Source organism: Micropterus salmoides, unplaced genomic scaffold (assembly GCF_014851395.1).
Source record: "Micropterus salmoides isolate LMB-PRFRI ecotype aquatic unplaced genomic scaffold, ASM1485139v1 Ms_hic_scaffold_12, whole genome shotgun sequence".
In the NCBI taxonomy this organism is placed as follows: Eukaryota; Metazoa; Chordata; class Actinopteri; order Centrarchiformes; family Centrarchidae; genus Micropterus; species Micropterus salmoides.
This window is the reverse complement of record NW_024040263.1, coordinates 6,888,917-6,908,626: the sequence shown is the minus strand read 5'-3', so window position 1 is coordinate 6,908,626 and position 19,710 is coordinate 6,888,917. Positions and strand designations below refer to the sequence as shown.

Below are 19,710 nucleotides of genomic sequence, written 5' to 3'. Positions count from 1 at the left end.
TTGCAAGTAACAATTTCTTTCAATCTAATCTGTTCTTTGTATTTCAATAAATCGTTTAGTTAATCAATGTCAGAAAATAGTGGAAAATGCCTTGAACATTGGCTCATTTCCTCTGATCAATAGTCCAAAATTCAGAGCGATTACATTTACAAAGATTTAAAAGCTAGAACAGGAGGATATCTGGCATATTTGCTTGATAAATGGGCTGAAATGATTTATCAAAGTTGTTGCTGTTGATCAACTCATTGATTAACTGACCAGTCATATCAGCATTAGGGCTAGTTTTTAGATGTGCAAGTGACCTCTCCTCTTATTATGAAGTTGGGTTTGTAGGACTGTAAAAGAGCATTTTTCAGCTTTAGATTACAACAGAACCCATTTGATCAGTCGCCTAATTGATTAACTGTTTCAGCTGTAGTCAGAATAACACTAAATGGCAAACAGGGGCCATATAGTGTTGAGATCCTTATCTGTTTTTGGAACAAAACCTGCACTGTGATTAATGTTATAAGTATTCCCTCGTGGGTGTAATTAACCAAATAATTTGCTTTATTGAACATATAAGATGCCTTCACAAAGGTAACAAAAACAGACAACTGATATGCTTGAAATGAAAAAAGAAAAACCCACATTTTTATTGCACTTAAGTTATAAGAAAATAAAATTCTAAGTGAATCAAACAAATACACAATCCCTTTAAAGGTTTTTTTCTGTCTGTTTTCTTTTTTGCCAGGCAGTTTACATAAACTGAAAAAATAAAACACCTGCAACAAATCTGATTTCTCAAACCAGATCATAAATTAAAACAGAGGGAGAAAACAACGAGAGGAGATAGAGCAAGATTGTTTTCTTTTTTTCTTTTTTAATATACAGTGTTATACCACTTTCACAGTTCAGCTTGAGTTGTGACTCTTGGAGTTTGAGACGATTTTTGTTTGGCTACAATGTTTCCGTTCATGTTTGTTGCCTTTGTGTTTTTATTTTCCCCCCGCTGATAATCCACGAGGCTGCGGCTGCCCCGCTGATTTCAAATGCAACACATGTAACACTAAGACTCCTTGCAGCTCGACCTGTCAGTTGATGCTTGTGATGGTCTCCTCTGTCGCTTCAGACATCTTTGAATGGAACAACAATCACACACGGATACGGACAGTTCTTTCATTCACGTGTTAAAACCGATACATCTGCTAGGTTTTTTTTCTTTGCCAGTCCACACAGCGTTTGTACATTTCCCCAAAGAACAGGCTGAAAGAGCTTTGTCCCAAGGAATGTGTTTACAAGTTGCCCATTAACACGCACTCATGCACGCACGCACACACGCCAACAGTGTACATCCCCGTGTTTCCTCTCTGCAGGCGATCCCGTCAGTATCTGTCGGACACGCTCCTTCCTCTCAGCCTCGTAGAGGCACGTTTGGCTCAAGTTTCAGTGGCAAAAACAAAACAAAAAAACAAATGTCGGATGTTACTTTTTGTCATCTTTTGTCCAAAACGCGTACAGTTCAATTTGGAATTTTGCCTGGGACTAAAACGTCGCAGCAAGTAAAAGTTCCCTCTCTTTTTCTTTTCCATTCGTCTAGCAGCATAAATACAGTTTGGCCACTGGGGGGAAAGGGCTGGGGGGTTCAAGGGCATTAATCCACAGCGCTTAGAGCAAAGAACCTTTACTTCCTCTCGTCACAGCACCGGCATTGAGGAAACCACCCCCAGCTAGACTCTTAAAAACTTCTGGACAGCATTGATGTCTATGTGGAGACGGAGCTCCAAACCAAGGTATGTAGAAAACGGAAAGGAAGAACAAACAACTCAAATAAAGATGAACAAACCCTTGTGACATTATGACAGCAAACCTAAACAGTGCAGCTTTCTAATACTGGGATTTGTTGCTTTTGGCAACCGTGAGGAAAAAAGAAAAAAAAAAAAAAAAATAGAGAGAACCCCCTTTCATATGTTAAACCCAAAAGTGTTTTGAAATTCACAGTTGTGTTTGTGTGCGATACTGTAAAGAAATCAAGCTACTGAAACCCAGTGGAGAACAATAAGAACATAAATGGAGTGACAAGAAACGAGCCTGATTGCAGGCTGAACCCTCCAATCGCTTTCTCTCCTCTAAAACAAGCAGCTCTTTACGTGTAAAGGTGTAACTGTGTGCGGAAATTTAGCTTTAAATGTCTACCACCTCAATCTTTTCCACTTTCCGGTTGGCCATTCGAGCGTATGTAAGTGTGGGCGCGCACCAATGGGAGGAGGGGTTGTGTGTGTGGGGAAAGGGGGGGTGGGGTCTTTAAAAAATATTATCTCTGTACATCTCAAAATCTGTCAGGCTTGAGCGAAACCAAGTCTCTATGCGAAGCTGACCCCAAACCGAAAAGGGTTGAGAGTCACTTCAAAAGAGTTCAGTCGTCATTTCTTTCTTCCTCTCTTCTTTCACACAACCAATCAGGGGACAGACCGGTCGTGCCCCCCTGCCTCGTTTCCAGCCCGATCCCCTATGACTGCACCTCGTACTGGTGGTAGGGGTTTAAAAGCAGTGGCTGAACACATGTGAGGGTCTGTGGCTCTGTCTGTAACATTTGCCCAAAGAGGGACGGGGTAGATAATGGTAGAGGAAAGGACAGCCCACTGGTGGTGGTGGTGGTTGTAGATTTTGCGAGTTTGGGTGAAGAGTTCTGGGCTTCGGCCCTCCGGTTTCTAGGTGCCTCATCTCCCATTCCCTCTCTATTCCTTCCTCTCCGCGGTTCACTCTCTTCGTCTTTCCCCACCACGTCCCTTCTCACTTCATGTCCACGTCAAAGTCCAGAACCAGCAGCTTGGTCTCCTCTGTGCCGTTGCGGCTGCCCACGGCGCACACCAGCTTTGTGTTGGAGGCCCGGATGCGCCACACCACACCGCCGCTGCCGCCGCTCTCCAGGGTCACCAGGTTTCGGATGAACTCTCCCGTCTTCAGGTCCCACAGTTTAACTGTGCCATCGTCCGAGCTGGTGATGACAAAGTTCTTGTTGAACTGGAGGCACGTCACGGCGCTCTGGTGCTTGTGTGGACCTGAACGCACAAAGAGACAACTGGTTAGAGGTAAAGAAAGCAAAGAACAAGTCCTTTACCACTCCATGAACACTGGAACTTGGAAACTACCTGCATTCTTACTAGAAGAACCAGGGTATAATTTTAGTTCCTCAGCCATATTTCCTGTGCTCCAAAAAGTACCTGCTCCAGGGGTGGTAGTTTCTGGTGGCCCAGGAAATATGAGGGACAGTGTTGGTAGTGCTTAGGTCTGCCAACATCTCTTATGTCCCTCAAACACAAAACTAAAAAAATCGCTTAAATTACTATAACTTTGGACAACCTTTATTCAGACAGTAAGCAAGCATTAGGTTGCGAGTGTTATCAATGTAAGGAGTCTAATGTATTGATATTTAACCTTTTGAAGTTATGTAGTAGATGTAGAAGGCTCCCTTGCACATCTACTTTCGCACAACAACATGACTGTGTGCGAAAAGTTGGATCTCAAGGCTAATTTACCTAACCTTTATGGTTGTTAAAATGTGTCAAACAGTAATGTGCAAGAAAGGACTTATTTTTCCTGATAATGCCTGCAGGGTTTTACAGCTGAGGTTGACCGCCCCTTCTAATCTCATAAAAAATGTACATTAACTAAAACATTAACATTCAGGGGAAACACACAAATGTCATTTCTAATGTCTATTGTTCAGGCCGCCATCTTCTAAGGAAATTGATCATGAGACGAGAGGCTTACCACCTCTTTTTTTTTGTACAGATCTGCACCCAAAAAAATAAAAATCATACCATAATTCTTGTTTTTCAATGAAAATAATTGTCAAAATAATCATTCCCCTAGTACTGCAAATCATACCGCAAATACAATATCAGTAAAAATAATTTATTTCATGATTTTCCCTCTAAATTGTTCATCCCTAATAAATAGAGTAATTCAGTGCATATGGTGGCAGATGGGTCCATTTGAAATAAAAGCGTTGTGGCGCAAGAACCCACAGAGAATGAAGAACTCAAAAGAAAACCTCTGAGACAAGGGAACATTCCTCTCTTTAGTTCCTGAAGCCATTGTGACTGTAGTCAGGCTCTAGGACAAGCGGCAGTAAGATGCCAGGACTTAGGCCTGTCTCTGTCACAGCTCCAGCTACACCTCCGTCTGGTGTGTTTGTGTGCTGGCAGCTGGCAGGAGGCCACCGTTAAAGTGAAGATGGCGGCTCTTACTGCCTTCATTGAGGTGACTTTATTTGTGACTGTACGTGTGCAGTGACTTCCCTAAGGAGCTTGAAAATGATATCTTAATTAAATCAATTAGGGCTACAAAAAACACAAACAAGCGCAGAACCAAGTGCTGGCAAATGAAGTGCTTTTTTACTGAGGTTGCTATAGCAGCTATTTCATTCAGACACATTTAATTTCTTTACGCTTTCACAATCCATTTGCAGAGAAAATTTGTTGATATCTCACCGTCAGCAAGCTTTTCACATCTTTTCCATTTCTCTCTGTTGTTAGATCAAAGGCTGTGTTACTACCCGCGTATACAATGCTGCGCTGCACCAGCCCCCAACATGCCTCTCTCCTCCCTCCTTTCCTGCCATTACCACAACAAAGCAGGCTGCGCCATCACTACCTATACTCTCTTCAGATGACAGTGACGACCTCGTTGTTGGCCTATTGTCTTATCAAAACACACTAATGAATGGCAGAAATTGTCAGCTGACCTAATTATATGACCTACAAAGTTCCCCGGCCCTCATCCCTTCACTGTGGTCACCCCCTCTTCACATGACACACACACACACATCCCCCTTTCCCCCCAGTCGTTCTTATCCCCCACCTCCCTCTCTCTTCAGACTCTCACTGGGGCATCCCTTTGTTCAGTGTGTGTGTGTTGGTGTTTGTAGGACCAGCACACAGTAGCTTGCTAATGAGGGCATTTAGGGGTGGGGCACTGGTGGTTACTGCTGCTATTCAGCAAAGGATGTCCAACTTCCTGTGAGGCACCAGTGCTGCTAATGTTAATGGAGTTTGAACTATTCAAACAGACACAAAGGAAATTAGACTGTTTATCAGGACCAGCAAGCCCACAAGGTGTTTAGCTCTGTACTCCCCCCCCCCCACACACAGACAAACAGGTCATTTAGTCTGAGTTTTAATTGGGCTGTCAGTCCAAGTCCCATCTTATGTGCTTTTTGTTGTTGTTGTTCAAGGATGGTATAGCCTTTTGTCTATGTTCAGTTACATATTTACAGTTTAGTGTGCATCTGAGTGGTTCTGCAGCCTCTTGCATACACGTATGTGCAATATACTGCTACCTTCCAATGCAATACTGTTAGGAGTACAATAGAGGGTTTTAGCAATCCAGTGACATGTGCAATATGTAGCCATGTGCAACATGTTTTTCAGATGTTTGTTGATTGTAAACTATTTATTGTCTGTAATGTATGCAGCATTACTGAGCCCAAAACGAATTTCCCTTCGGGGATAATTTTTCATAACAAATCCTGCACAACGTAGACTCACCTTGCAGCGTTTGCAGGCACTGGCCCGTCTTGATGTCCCAGATCTTGACTGTGGAGTCTGCGTTGCCTGAGACCAGGATGTTGTCTTTGAGCTCCATGCCGCTGGTGAGGGACTGATGCCCCGTTAGTGTGTGGATGCAGTTGCCCGTCTCCACGTCCCAAACCCTTATAGACGTGTCCAATGAGCCGCTCACCACGTGGATCCCATCAAACTAGAAGGCAGAGGCGATCAAAAGGTCAGCTGTGACACTTTATCCATTCTGACGGCAGAGTGAATGTGGGTGGAATTAGTTTTAGACTGAAAACCAGGTTGCCAACAGTAACTGTCAACTTAACTTGCAGTTGCAGGTGATGCCTACATGGCATACTTTGTTTCTATTAACAAACTTAAGATTAAACGCATTGAAATGAATGAATTTTATTGATCTGTGAAACTTCTCTTTTTTGTTGCCACGTCTAATAGTAGAGCCCTGACACTTTAAAAGCCTAACGAAGCAGCGTGGTACAAAAACCAATCTCAGTGCAGTAAACAGCCTCCTCTCTGTGGGTGATGGCACCAGCTAAAGTGCACTACAATCACACAGAGTGGGTGAGAGGACACACGGGAATTATTTTTTTCTACAGAATGAACAAACAACCCCACACACACACACACACGTTTGAAGAGGCTGTATTAAAACATTATAAAAGACTAGAAAAGTACCGGCGCAATCAGATTAGATTGACTTGTTTATCTTTAAACATCAAACACTGCATACTTGAGATTCACTGTCATAGAATTGTCGACAGTTTACAGAGGAGACAGTCCTTGAATAAGATGCACCAGCTGTTCATATGTTCAAACTTAGTTAGCCCAGTTATAATGGTGGAGAACATTAGGCTGCCAATATGTTTAGATTTAAAGGTGGGGAATGCGATTCTGGGGAAATCCAACACCATGACAAGTATGATATAGAGCGACCAATAGCCAAGTTGTGGGTTAGCAAACTGTCGCTACAGTTGCTGCTGCAAAGCTAACATGCAGAGAGGACGAGACAGATTCCCCTAGCCAGCACACCAGCTCCAGACTGTGATACTTGCAACTCTCCTGCTACTATAGCTAACACCACAACAGCAGCATATCTTGGTAAACAAGAAAGTAAGCTTAATGCGCATGGGCAAGTCATTTAACATGTCACATAAATCTGGAATAGTGGTGTGTCTTTTTAGAGCCGTGTACAAACACAAAACACAAGTTACCCCGAATTACAAAATGTTATGTTATTGCTGTCTCATTCTAAACTGCATGAATACTATAAACTCTGAAACTCATTTGTTACTGTCTGCAGATGAAAAAAATAAAATGATACCACTTCTGTTTAAATTGCCAGAACATATAATAAGTACAGGCCTATACTAATAGGATATTCCTTAACTTTTAACCAGCTAGTAGTTTTTAGGAACTTCGGAAGGACTTGCTGTCCAAACGTGGGAATAGGGAATAGCTGGTACAACCCGGTCCAGCCTTAACTTTAATCTTAGAGCAGGGGATGGGAGCCTGTTGATGTTGATCACTAAAATGAATAGAATAACTTGGCTGCTGTACAAATGCAAAAAACAACGCACACACTACTGAATGTGTGTGAAGCCGCTCACCTGTAATGAGTACACTCTGTTGGTGTGGCCCTGCAGTGTGTGGAGGCAGGTCTCCGTCTCGGGGTCCCACACTTTGACCATGAAGTCGTAGGCACCGCTGACCACCCGTCGCCCGTCGTACTGGACGCAGCGCACCGCGGCCACGTGGCCCATGAGGACGTGTAAACACTGACCTGTCTCAATGTCCCAGACGCGCAGCGTGGCGTCACGAGAGCCACTGACCACCCTGAGAAAAAAACAGAAAGACGACGAGTCAGGGGTGAATGTACGAGTCTGGGTACAGCATTAGTAGTTATAACTGTTTCACTTTCCCACAGACAAAAAAACCCCAATTCTACAGGATTAATTTTAATAGTCTAACAAAACACTTTAATTCATAAACACATTAATTCCTTGGCAGCTGCATTGACAGATTAATGAGACAGGTATGAACATTTTCTTTCACTCCTCTGACAACGTGTAACCTACAGCGTCACATTCATGTTCAAACTTGAATGTACAAAAACACCCATTTAACTCAAACAGCTGCCCTCCAGCTGTGTCTTCAACCCCAACGGAAAAAGGAAAGATATATTATAGAAAAGGAAACTCCCTTTAGGGAAGATTGACATTTTTCTGATTATTACTGTAAGAACAGCTTGTACTGAGGATATTACTGAAGGTTATTATTAAAAAAAATGAGATGGAAGCAAAACTTTACTCAATTTTGTGAAATCAATTTTATCACAAGCTATTCAGATAAAAACGCATGCTGGATATACACACAGTGCATACTCTTTATTTATAAAAAGGCCTCATGGCACTGCATAGATGGAAATCACCAACATGTTATTCACTGTCTGCCTGCAGCTCACAGCATTTCCACTTACTGAGTAATCAAATGCTACACAAAAACCTTGGTGGGCCCTAAGGCGAAAAGAGCACTTTGAGTCTCCGGAGTGTAATATTGAGTGAATGAGTGAGCAGCGGTTCACTTAAGATGGCTCACGGGGTCTATTTAATCACTATGAGACCACATGCTCACTTTCAAAAAGATACTGTCCTCTTGAGAGTGGTGCAGAGATGCTCTTTTTGCTTTGTGGGATCGTGGAATCATTTTGGACAAATGCTTATTCATTCACTTTCTTGCTGCGAGTAAGACGAGAAAATCATTTGCACAGTATAAACAAACAAGATATAACGTGCCATTTGAGCTTTAGAGTTGCTGGTCGGTGAGTTTTTACCTTTGGGCAGAGCTAGGCTAGCTGGTTACTCCCGCTTCTAGCCTCTATGCTAAGCTAAGCTAGCCGTCTTCCAGATGATAGCTTCACATTTACCGTACAGATGTGAGAGTGGTATCGATCTTGTCATCAAACTCCCGGTGAATAAGCGTATTTCACGAAATATTAAACATTTTTACAAATAAAACTTTAGATTTATGTACTAATTTTCTAAATAAAGCTTCATAATTTACATATTTAGCTGCACCTAACATCATTTTATCATATTTATTGTTTGTCAGAAAATAGTGCATAACGCCCTTCACTCTTTGCTGAAACCCAAAGTGAAATTTCTTGTTTTTATATCACCAACAGTAAAAAAAAAAAAACCCAAAAGATATTAGGTTTAACGTTGCACAAGACAAAAAGAGCAACACATTCTCACACACTTGAGAGGCTGGAAAAATGAAAACAATTAACATATTAATACTCTGTTGACAAACTCATCAATTAATCGACTAACTCTTTCAGCTGTAGATTTATTAGCTCAATGTGCATCATATCTAAAGCACTACACTGCCAAAAGACACTGCAAAAGCGTGTTATTTTTAATTCTGCACAGGCTTAACGATGATCTCGCACCATACCTTTTCTCATGTAGGTGCATGCAGCGCACTGTTGAGGTATGCCCGTAGAGGGTGTGGATACATTCTCCTGTCTCTGCGTTCCAGACCTTGAGTGTGCGATCAGTGGAGCCGCTGATAATAATATTGTCTCTCATCTGGGATGACCACACGCCCCCTGTGTGGCCCACCAACGTGCGCAGACACTGAAAGGATCACAGACGAAGAACAGTCTCGATCAGTGTATTCCGCACTGCTACTTCACACTTTGAAATTAACTTTACTTATAACCAAAGACATTCAGGGTGATTTCATTCATACATATTACATTTACGATCTCCCCCCCGCCCCATGACCTCCTTCTGCCCTCAAGGGGAGAAAAAAGACAAGTAAAATTTCTGTGACCTTTTAGGGGAAAGAGGAGCTCAGTCGTTCCATACCTGCTGCTGTACTGGGACAAATTCTCTTCCTGAGCTTTTATAATTGCTTTTACTTGGAATCTATCTGTTGGAAAAGCAGGCGATTCATCTTCTTTGCAGAAAGGGTTGACAACTGTCTTCAATAAAGAAATGCGACCCATTCATTCTCATTAGGGATGGTAGATTAGCTATTGATTACAGCAGTTATGGAAATCTTTCTGATCAATTGAATATGTGTCTGCACAGTTTGTTCATTTGTACCGATTTAATTATCCTAAATGCATTAAATTAGAAGACGGAGAGGAGCAAACTGTGGACGAGATCAGTTGCGAGTGCTGTAGTTATGTCAGGTTCAGAGTGGAGCGTGTTGATGAAGTGTACTACATGTGACCCCCTGACTGCAGCTGATAAGCTGCTAAGCAGTGAATGTCGGCGCAGGGTAAGAGGTTTTATTGCAGCGAGTGAAAGAGGAAGATGATGGTGCAACCTGTCTTCCCCCTCACTGTCCTGTGATAAAGAGAATCACTTCATTAACTGTGGGCCATTGTGGCATGCCCCTGCAATCAACCTCACTACCGTGTTAAAACTCTTGTTTTACTGCCATGGTCCTTTCTTTTAGCGTTATACAGCTGTGAAAAGAATAATACTACAGCTGGAAACATTGCTAATTTGTGGACTATTGTGGTATATTATCATGATTATTTACGACGCTCTTGCTGTCCAACATGTATCTTAATCCGCATTTAAGAAAAATATTTGCTTTTCCTTCACTAAACTACCGGCCTGCAGTTTATTTTAATCATACTCTCAACGATGCAAGATTTTTCTTGTGAATCGAAGCCAGCGGTTAAGGTTTAAAAAACAAGAATCACAGATTAGAGCCTACTCAAACATTGCGTGGGAAGAGAGAATACCTGAAATGAAGGGTTTAGGCGTCTTTATCCGTCTGTGAAACAAACATAAAATGATGCTGTCCCTGAGAGTGAAAGAAGATTTGCATTCTTATAATGGACCTGTGAAAGACCTTGTTTTGAACACATGAGGGTTTTCATACAATGCTTTATATTTGCATATTTTCTTTTTTATTAACGAAAACAACACAGTATCAAGTACAGCAGCCACAGAGCTCTAGACCATGAAAGTCTGATTATATACTGTAGTTTTGCAAGGCTAAAGGTGCATACATCTAATGTTTTGCAAAGGTTGAACTACCTCATGTCAAGCCTTTACATTATTATAGCTTCACACGGCAAGATACATTAGGCAATCTTAAGTTTTCTCTCATCTTTAACATTTTTACCCTTTTTGATTCATTTCAAAGATTAACAGTAAAGAAAGAAGAACAGGAGCAAAGATTTCAGATGGTCCGTGGTTGTGAGTACTTCTACCATGGCGATGGAAAAAGCACATTTCTGCTTGGCTGGCAGCGGTCTGTTTAACAGAGCTCCAAAGTAGATCTGTTCAAACAGTACCTACATTTGGATTAAACAACCACAGCAACAATGGAGATGATATGCGCTATGTAAATGATGAAATACCGTAACAGCTAAGCTAACCAATGGTTTAATCAAATCCACCATACTAGCCAACATTTTTAAGAATTGTTTGGTTCAGTAATATATTCCAAAGGCATCCTGACAGACACTGTAATGGAGTTGAAGGAAAAATCTCACTTTTCTTTCTCTACCAAGAGCTTCTCTTGGCATGTTTTCCCCCTGCAACTGCAAAGAGGGACCATGTTCTCAGATTGTCAAACAGAATTAATGCAGGAGGAATAAGGACGATTAATGAAAGGACTGAATGAAGACTAAAAGATATTCTGAGTGAGAATGAGGACAGCAACATGTTTGCACTGTTCCATTCCTTGAGCCTTGACATGGCCATGAGCATTACTGTTTCACTTTTAATACTGACAAGACTACCCTGCAGTCTATGCACAGATAACTACACAGTTCACAGGGGATTATTATGGAAACACACCTTCCGCTGTGCAGTCACACACACCAAAAGAATAAATGCTAGATGTCCTTCATTACATTAATTTAAGTAGTAATTTCCCCATCGCTAATGATCTTAATAATATTCCTGTTACAATCACAGCTCCAAAATCAATCTTTAATCTCCATTAGTGAAAAAGAGGAGAAGGTAAACTGGGTATCCATGCAACTGAGGCATCTGGCAGAGGAAACCAGTCCCTGGCTACGACAGCAGTCCACAGGTCTGCCATCTTAGATCTGCCTGACAGCTGAGACTGCTGCTGACAGGCACCACCAAGGGCATGCTCTGCTCTGTTAAGCACCAGGCAGCCACCTCTGAAGCAATGAGATGTGCACGGCTGTTTGTGTGAGTGAAAGATTGACATCTTCAGGTGAAGACGGCGCCTTCAAGAATCGTCTAAGCAACTGCTTCTTCAGCAGGAAAACAACGCCTTTAAAAAAAAAAAAGTCATCCATACCACAAGTCTGAACCGCACATGCAAGATGACAGATGAAAAACTTTAATTTAATCTCTGATGCAATATTTTCACCCACAATCAAATTCCCCATTGTCTCAGCTGATCACTAAGCAACGGCCCAGTTCTTTCAGAGGCGTGGAGGCATTTTCACATAATGTGCGCTTACAATAATTTCCTGATTGCCTCACAGCATGGGTTCAATTCGTTGTCTTTTATATAACAAGGTTAATGAACGGCAGGATAAAACTGGCTGCAAAGATGAAACAGTAGCCACTATCTGTCATAGTGTTGGTTGAACCTTTGGCAAGACTGCACTGGAGTAATACTTGTTATAATTTAAATCCATGTCACCACAATAGGACACTTTGCTTTCTGTGCAAAAAAATACCCGGTGTGTTTAAAAAATACATGATTCACAAATAAATCTTGAACAGAAAAACAAAATGATATTGAACAGATTCATTCAACTATTGATAGAAACATCTGTTACAATCTTGTCAGCATCATCACTGATGCACTATTTAGCAAAGGCCTGGGGACACTGTGGGTGGAGAGAAAAACATGACAACATTTTGATGCCGAAAAGTGACGCAACGCCATTTGATTCACCCCACGTTGTCCCATCACAGGGGAATCTTTTTGATCGCTCTAAATTGAACACAAGGTTTCTGAGCAAAAGCAGCAAGTGGCAGAGGAGAAGTGTTAACACTGATCTACCTCTGGCACAACTCGTCTATGCTGTGATTTCTTTTTCCTTCCCATCAATTTAAATCCTCTACCTACAGTCGAAGCCGCCTGAGCTGCATTTCAAATCTCTCCTCTGAAGAAAAGGACATATGTAGCCGCGAATGTCTGAGAGTGTGAGCCAATTTACCCTTGTGATCTATAATCGTCGCACAAACTCATTACCGATTTGTAGGGACTGCTTTTTCCGATGAAGGAAAGGAAAAAAAAAAACAACAACCCAAAATCAAAAATACGATCTTTTCAGAGCATGTAGGTGATGGAGCAAAGAAAAGAAAACCACCTATTCAGTCTAATGGCATCACGCTTCAAAAGGAGAAGGTTTAAAGACTAACAGCAGTGTTCTTCATCTCTGTTTATCTTCATGCTGCAATCTCTTACTGATCCAATTCTGAGTAAGATCTTCTGTTTAAGAAGCTGAGCTGTGGAAAAGTTCTTGAAGTTAATTCCACTCCACCCTTTCCTACCATAGATCCCTTTTGTCATTTTTGTAGGGGGCGAGGACATCTCTACAGGATGTGTCACACATAGTAGTATAAATCGGAAAATGTATTTGAGCTAGCCATAAATCTGTAACTAAGAAGTATATAGGGGCCATTATCATGCTCAATTATGCCTTATAAGATGTTGCAGCAAATTTTTTGTTTTGACACAGATATGGTGCAAAATTTAATTGCTAGCATGCCATGGTACCAATGGATGCCTTAGGTCATCTAGTTTCATATGATACTAGTATCTTCACTCTAGCTTTAAAAGAGCCCACTACAGCCTCTGGAAGACAGTAATGTAGGCATCCCAGTAGAGTTTACCATTAAAAGGATTTGTGTGAAAAAAAGATGCCCCAAGGTCAAACAAATCACTTTTAAAGAGAAGGTTAAGGAGTAGATATTTTCCAAACATCTTGCTAATATGAAGGACAAGAGAGATGGATATTGGCACGTGAATTGGGAGCCACAAGAAGCATTCATCCAAGGGCCATCGCAAACTGTGTAACACCTCCATATCACTGATAGCTACTTCACAGTCATGCATCTCACGGGGAAAGACGGACAGCGTGGAAAACGTAGCAATCGAGTGCTCAAATATGCTGGCGAAGGCTATAAAGAAAGTTGCCAGCAAAGAGGAAAAACAAATGCAGGTGCTGGTAATCTCATTGTATCTTTACTTTACAGTTTTACTGGCATCGACAGCTACTTCACCCGAAATGGTCGACTAGGTTTAATTGGCCATTCCTTTCAAGTGAGGGATTCTTTCTCTGGTGTCAAGAGCTAAGGAAGCAAACAGATGAAATCCAGAGAGAGGGATGTGCTCTGAATACAGCACCCAAACAGAAACGGATTTAGTCTCATCGCCTCCTCATTACTAATGTAAACAAACAACTCTGAGTCGGATTAACGTTGTACAAACCACAGACAATATCCTGTGTGACTGTCAGTCTGAATACAGGACAGTTTGACGAAAAGCAGTTGAGCCTGCTGGCGATGTGACTCATCACAGACTTCCACCACCAACATGGAGCCACTGTAGCTGTAACTCAACAACCTATCATCAAGAAAATTGTCTTTGGGTAAAGGAGAGCCAAATCGTGCTCCATGCATATCGGATGACCTTGGCGAGATCTGTTCAGATCAGCAAATGCTGTGACTGATATGCGTGTAATCACCAGTTGGCTGAATACCAACATTACTACCTGTTAGACTCAGTCTTTGCAGCAATGAAAAGCAAGCTCTCTGGTCGATTGTGCCCAACAGAAAGAGAAGCCTACTGCAGTGTGATCATGCAGAATATCAATTTCTCCGAGGGATTTTCTTTTAATGTGTTTTTATTTTATTTTGATGAAATGAAACGGCAGAAGTTCACAGCACAAACGCATCAATTATTTGCCATGTAAAAGTGAAAGGAATCGAGTGGAAAAGAGAAATATGCAACAGCAGTTTACAGAGGATCTTCTGAAAATAGAGTCCAACACAGAGGCGTGAAAGCGCAGAGATTTACAACAATCTGTGAACCTCTCTCCAACAACACAGTACAACCACTGCCTTTCTTTTTAATACACAGTGTAAAGCTGCAGCACAAGGCCCGTGTGGCTGCACCAGCTTCAGCAATGAATACTAACACTGCTTGCGGACATGTGCTGTGTAACAAGTCTGCAAAATGGCTAAGAGGAGAGAATAGACTGAAATAGAAGTCTTGCGAGGATGTTTTTACGTGACTAATGTTACTAATAACTACGTGTCAGGTTAGCAGGAGCTGTGCGGATACAGTTAGGTGTCAGGGAGGAAAGCTGATATGTTTTTATGTCTAGCTAAATGTACAATGAACCGTGAAGCAATTATTCAAATGACACAAAATGAATGAAGTTGATTTAACTTGAACTTCGGTTACCCCATACCTTTCCTGTGATGGCCGACCAGACTTTCAGCGTGTTGTCGTCTGAGCCGCTGACAATGCGGTTGCCACAGAATTGGAGGCAGGTGATCACGTGGTCATCATGACCTTTCAGCACCTTTAGATTGGACGGATAAAGAGAGATGCAATGAGAAGGGCGTGGAGGATGGAGGTGGATGTGGAATGACAACGCAAATGGCAAGAACAGAGGTTGACAATGTCACATCTCTGGTGCTTTATACATCAAAGAGGAGAGGAGAAGAAAATGTCATCAAGTGCTGCAGGTGTACACAGCTTTTTAAGCAGAGGTGTGTGTGTGTGTGAGAGTGTGTGTGTGAGAGTGTAGACTCTGTAGTTTGCTGAGCTAGCAGTCCTGTGACCCAGAGTACATAGCATATGCAAAAGAAGTTGAAGAGCACAGCCAAATTTACATCAGTGGCCTAAAACGACCCCAAGGCCGTTTGAAAAGAAGCACACAAGGCGCATTAGGGATAAACTCTAGTATGCTGGTCATGCTTTATGGCAAACTTCTAAACTGGTGAAATACAAATAGATTGAAGGAGAGTAAGATCATGCTGTGCTCCAGCTCAATTATCCTCCAACACTTACACTGCGGAGCACGGACCTGCCCGGCCACTAACTTTCCATCGTTTACACCTCAGACCGTCATTGAACTGTCTTTCTTTGAATCAAAGTCATTTGATGTCAGATCTATAAGATCAGCTAACCTCTGGGTTATTGAAGTTTGAAGGAAAAGCTACCTTGGGTGATTTGAGGTCCCCTCTCCTCCAGTTTGTGTCTATTCTGTGCTGCCTGATGTAGGCACTCTTCCAGGGGCTGTGAGTGAAGCCAGGCTTGACGATTTTCCTCTTCTTGGGGGGTAGAGGCTCATCGATGCCTATTAGGAGAGAGACGGAAGCAGATTGGACTAACAGGCGCATGTTTTTTTCTTAAAGTTTATTTTAATAACCGGTACAACCACATCTTCAAGCACAGTGTCGACCACAGCGGCAGCTGCAGACTGCTCCCGCTGGGTGACTGCGTGTTGTCTGTCTGTCTACATCTGTTGCAAAGACTTGAGACTCACCTTCTTCCCTGCACTTCTCCCTCCACAGCAGGTTGTCTTCTGCCAGGATGCGCCAGTAGCGACACGTCTGGGCTGCTTGGAGGAGGTCCTTCGGTTCCAGGAATGACAGCACATACAAAGCCAGCTGTTGAAAGACAAGGATGGGGAATGCAAGAAGTGTAAATGGAAAAGGAGACACAAAAAGGACCCATTATTCACAACAGTACAAACACATCATGGAAGAGGACTTTAAGCTTGAAGTGACTAAATAATAACAAAAAGGAACAGCTAAGAAAACAAACTATGTGCACAATATTAACAGCATGAATCTAACTGACAAGGTTAGACGTGAAGCGAATAAACATTTCTATTGGAGCCTAACAAAAAATATACAAAAGGAGCTTCGCACAGCAGATAATACTGTCAGGGCTACTATTTGTTAAGCCAAAGGCTGCATACTATGACACAAAATCTGGTATAATGAGCATAAATCTGGACACCTGAGTATTAGGGAAAAAATGCTAAGGTCTGCTGTTTTTTCAAACAGGCATATATTTGGACAAAGCTCTCAACACGCAATAACTGCTGCAACTATGAAACAACACGGTGCATCAACGATCAGGTCACGTGCCTGCTCTGTATCATCATAAAAGGGGGGGGGGAGGATTATGGGTTCATTTTGCAGGATGAGGTGTAACCCATTGTGCAAATATTGTTCTTTTATTATATTATAGTAATCCCAGATGATGATGACCCACAGCACACTGTGGGATAAATTCAGGAGTGGTGTCATGAACACCATGTCGCCGTGGGTTTCACAAAGATAGTTTAGACTGGTTTACAATGATGGTAGTGTTAGGCCAGCCTTTATTTTGTTCGTAGACATAACAGGCCTGTTATAATTTCTCACCACACAAGATTATAGCTTAAATAGCTTGTTTCATTCGACTAAATATCTCTAAAATCCCAAAACATTGAGTTTCCTATCATCATATAACAACAAACCATGAAATCCTCATATTCAAAAAGGAAAACATGGCTCATAATTTGTGCTTTTCTGACAATGTTGTGAAGCGATTAATAATAAGGGTTTTAGTCAGTCTCTGCCAGCCACAAATTTTAGTTTAAATTTACCCAGAATTCAATGCAGACTAGTCCTGCTTAAGATATTCAAGAACCAGATAGCTTTGTGCAACAGATGAATTTAGACGGCCATCTGACATCTGACTTTTAGTTCGATATCAGCGATAGTCCAAGTCCTATCCTTGTGACAACAGGCTCCTGATCTGAAAATCATTGTACCTTTAAGTTCCCTTAAAGTTCTCAAGCACTTCATTCGTCAATAAATTTTCCATTTCAAATATCACACTTGACGCAGTTCAAGAGTTCTTGGAAAACATTTTGACTGAGGATCATTATCGAGGGTTTTTACAGTAAAGTTTTAGGGTTATTCTAAGTGACTTGGCCCAGACAAGACCCACAACCCCTGACACACCTCCATCACCTGTAAGCCTGTCTAAGCCAGTAGTCATTACCAGGCCTGAGGATATTCTAAAAGTTTTATGAATGGACCTCGAGTCTGTGATTGCTTTTTAAGCCTGACACGCCGCCTTCTGCAGATTGTCTTCATAGGTTCAATTACAGCGGTTTCTACAGCGTGGCTACAGGGATTGTCCTGTTAAAATTACTTAACAGCTCCGCCAATATATTTCCAGCAGCTCTGGCAGAGAGGAGAGAGATGGGATTATCCAAAGAAGTCAGAGGGAACAGGATATATAAAAAATAAAAGGAGAAACCGAAAACAAAATGAAGAGAGTGCTCGTGTCCTGGTGAGAACACACATGATGATGTATATTTGGCTTCGGAGCAAGTGGTGCTGACACCTTGAAATCTTTCATTCTATTGCCTCACTCTCTATGCCACCAACCCATCCCTTTCATCCTAACACCTGCCAGACAGAAACAAGGTGTTAAGTATTTGATCAGCTACACCAGACACGATGGGTCGCGGCTGTTTTGTAAGAATCCCTTATGTGATCTTATCATCAGTGTGACACTTAAGATTATTTGTATTGTCAGTTATGATGCAGAAACACCCACTATGGATGCCGTTAAATGATGTGAAGGAAGACAGCGACAGTATTAAGGCTGGCGAGGAAGCCTCTTCTTTGTCACGTCATGCTCACTCAAAAACAATGTCTACCACGAGGGATTCCCGATGGGAGCTCGGGTCAGAAGGGAAAGGAATAGGAGGACAAGGACTAGAGATGTTGTGAACTGATAACAGAAAAGGGGATTCAGGAACTCACCTCTTTGGGGAGCAGGGAGATGAAGTCTCGCTGAAACTGAGGCTCGATCACCTGCATCATATGCTTGACTTGTGTGGGCTCACAGCTGTCAATCAACTCATCCAGCGCCAGCAGCTTCTCTGGGCCAGTCCAGCTCTGCAACAGAACAGGATAAAGAAACTGGTTTCAAAGAATTACATGCTCTACATTAAATCCTGGCTTTAAAATAAGTGCAGTTGATAGGAACACAAGCTACACTACATGTCATCAAAAGTTGGATTGGATTTATTTTTGTTAAATCAGTTGTATGCAAGCCTGGGATGGCAGACCTGCTGAAACTAGCAACTCACGAAGTCAACTCACGATGACAGTCTCAACTCTGCTAAAAAAAAAAAAAAGAGAGAATTTAACAAGCCGACTCAAGATGAGCTCTAGGAATCTTGACACCTCAGATGTTAGGATGCACGTTCAAGGTTACTCTAGTTATGATGGTGGTATAAAGAAAAGGTGTTGCTAATTAAAAGTACTGAGCTGCACCGGCTGTCAGCCATGTAAGATACTTTGAGACCTTCATCACAGCTAAACATGGGAGGCTTACGACAGGAAGTAAAAAGCCTACGCCAAATCAAATATGCGGATCATCAGATCTCCATGCCGGGTGTTGGGCGGGGCCGGGTTTGCCAGCAAGATGGAAACAGATGATCCGCTTTGGTGACCCCTATGGGGAGCAGCCAAAAGACAAAGGAGAAGATCACAGCTAAATGTAATGTCATTCTTCACCACTGATATCCATTAGAGTTTGGACTGTATTTGTACTGTTTGATGTATTTTGCTGTTGGGCAACACAAGTATTTGAAAACATTTTTCAGGAGTAGCAAGTTCACTTACTTTACATTTCAACAGCATAACATTCAAATAATTTAACATGTATCTACTTGTGTTTAGGACTTTGCAATTGTTTCAATGTAAAGTCATGTTCTAACACACTTTCTGTTATAGCTATTCAGTGTTTTTTTCTCATTTGGTATCAGTACAACATTATAGGAACTGTTTGACTGTATTCTCTCTGTATTGTCCTCACCAGAAGTTTTCAAAATAAATAAAAAAAAATTTTTGGCTACAGGTTGGCTATCACATGTGGAAATACACTAGTGTATTGTCAGCAGAATACTCATTGCATCTCCACACTTGGATTGCCACACCCAGCACAGCTGTAAAAGTATTCAGTGTTAACTGAAAAACATAGCAGCGGGGCATTATGGGCCGGTTGTGCGAATGTATCGTTGTCAAAGTAGACTCCTTAGTGAGCTTGGGTAAGCTCTTATTTTACTTTGATTGGGGTGCCTGGGAGACAAGTACAAGTC

General features: G+C 41.9%; 1 protein-coding gene across 6 annotated transcripts in view; it reads right to left on the bottom strand.

Moving 5' to 3' along the window:
- Positions 1-526: 526 nt before the first annotated feature.
- Positions 527-19,710, bottom strand: part of fbxw7 (F-box and WD repeat domain containing 7) — a 119,563-nt gene continuing 100,379 nt past the window's right edge. For all 6 annotated transcript variants that reach the window (XM_038713105.1, XM_038713107.1, XM_038713106.1 and 3 more), the window contains 8 exons: positions 18,368-18,502; positions 16,081-16,204; positions 15,755-15,891; positions 14,998-15,111; positions 9,012-9,193; positions 7,166-7,391; positions 5,532-5,742; positions 527-3,041 (listed from right to left, as the gene is read on the bottom strand). In XM_038713105.1, the coding sequence (XP_038569033.1) occupies positions 2,773-3,041; positions 5,532-5,742; positions 7,166-7,391; positions 9,012-9,193; positions 14,998-15,111; positions 15,755-15,891; positions 16,081-16,204; positions 18,368-18,502 (1,398 nt within the window). In that variant the 3' untranslated portion in view covers positions 527-2,772. The remainder of the gene's footprint in view (positions 3,042-5,531; positions 5,743-7,165; positions 7,392-9,011; positions 9,194-14,997; positions 15,112-15,754; positions 15,892-16,080; positions 16,205-18,367; positions 18,503-19,710) is intronic.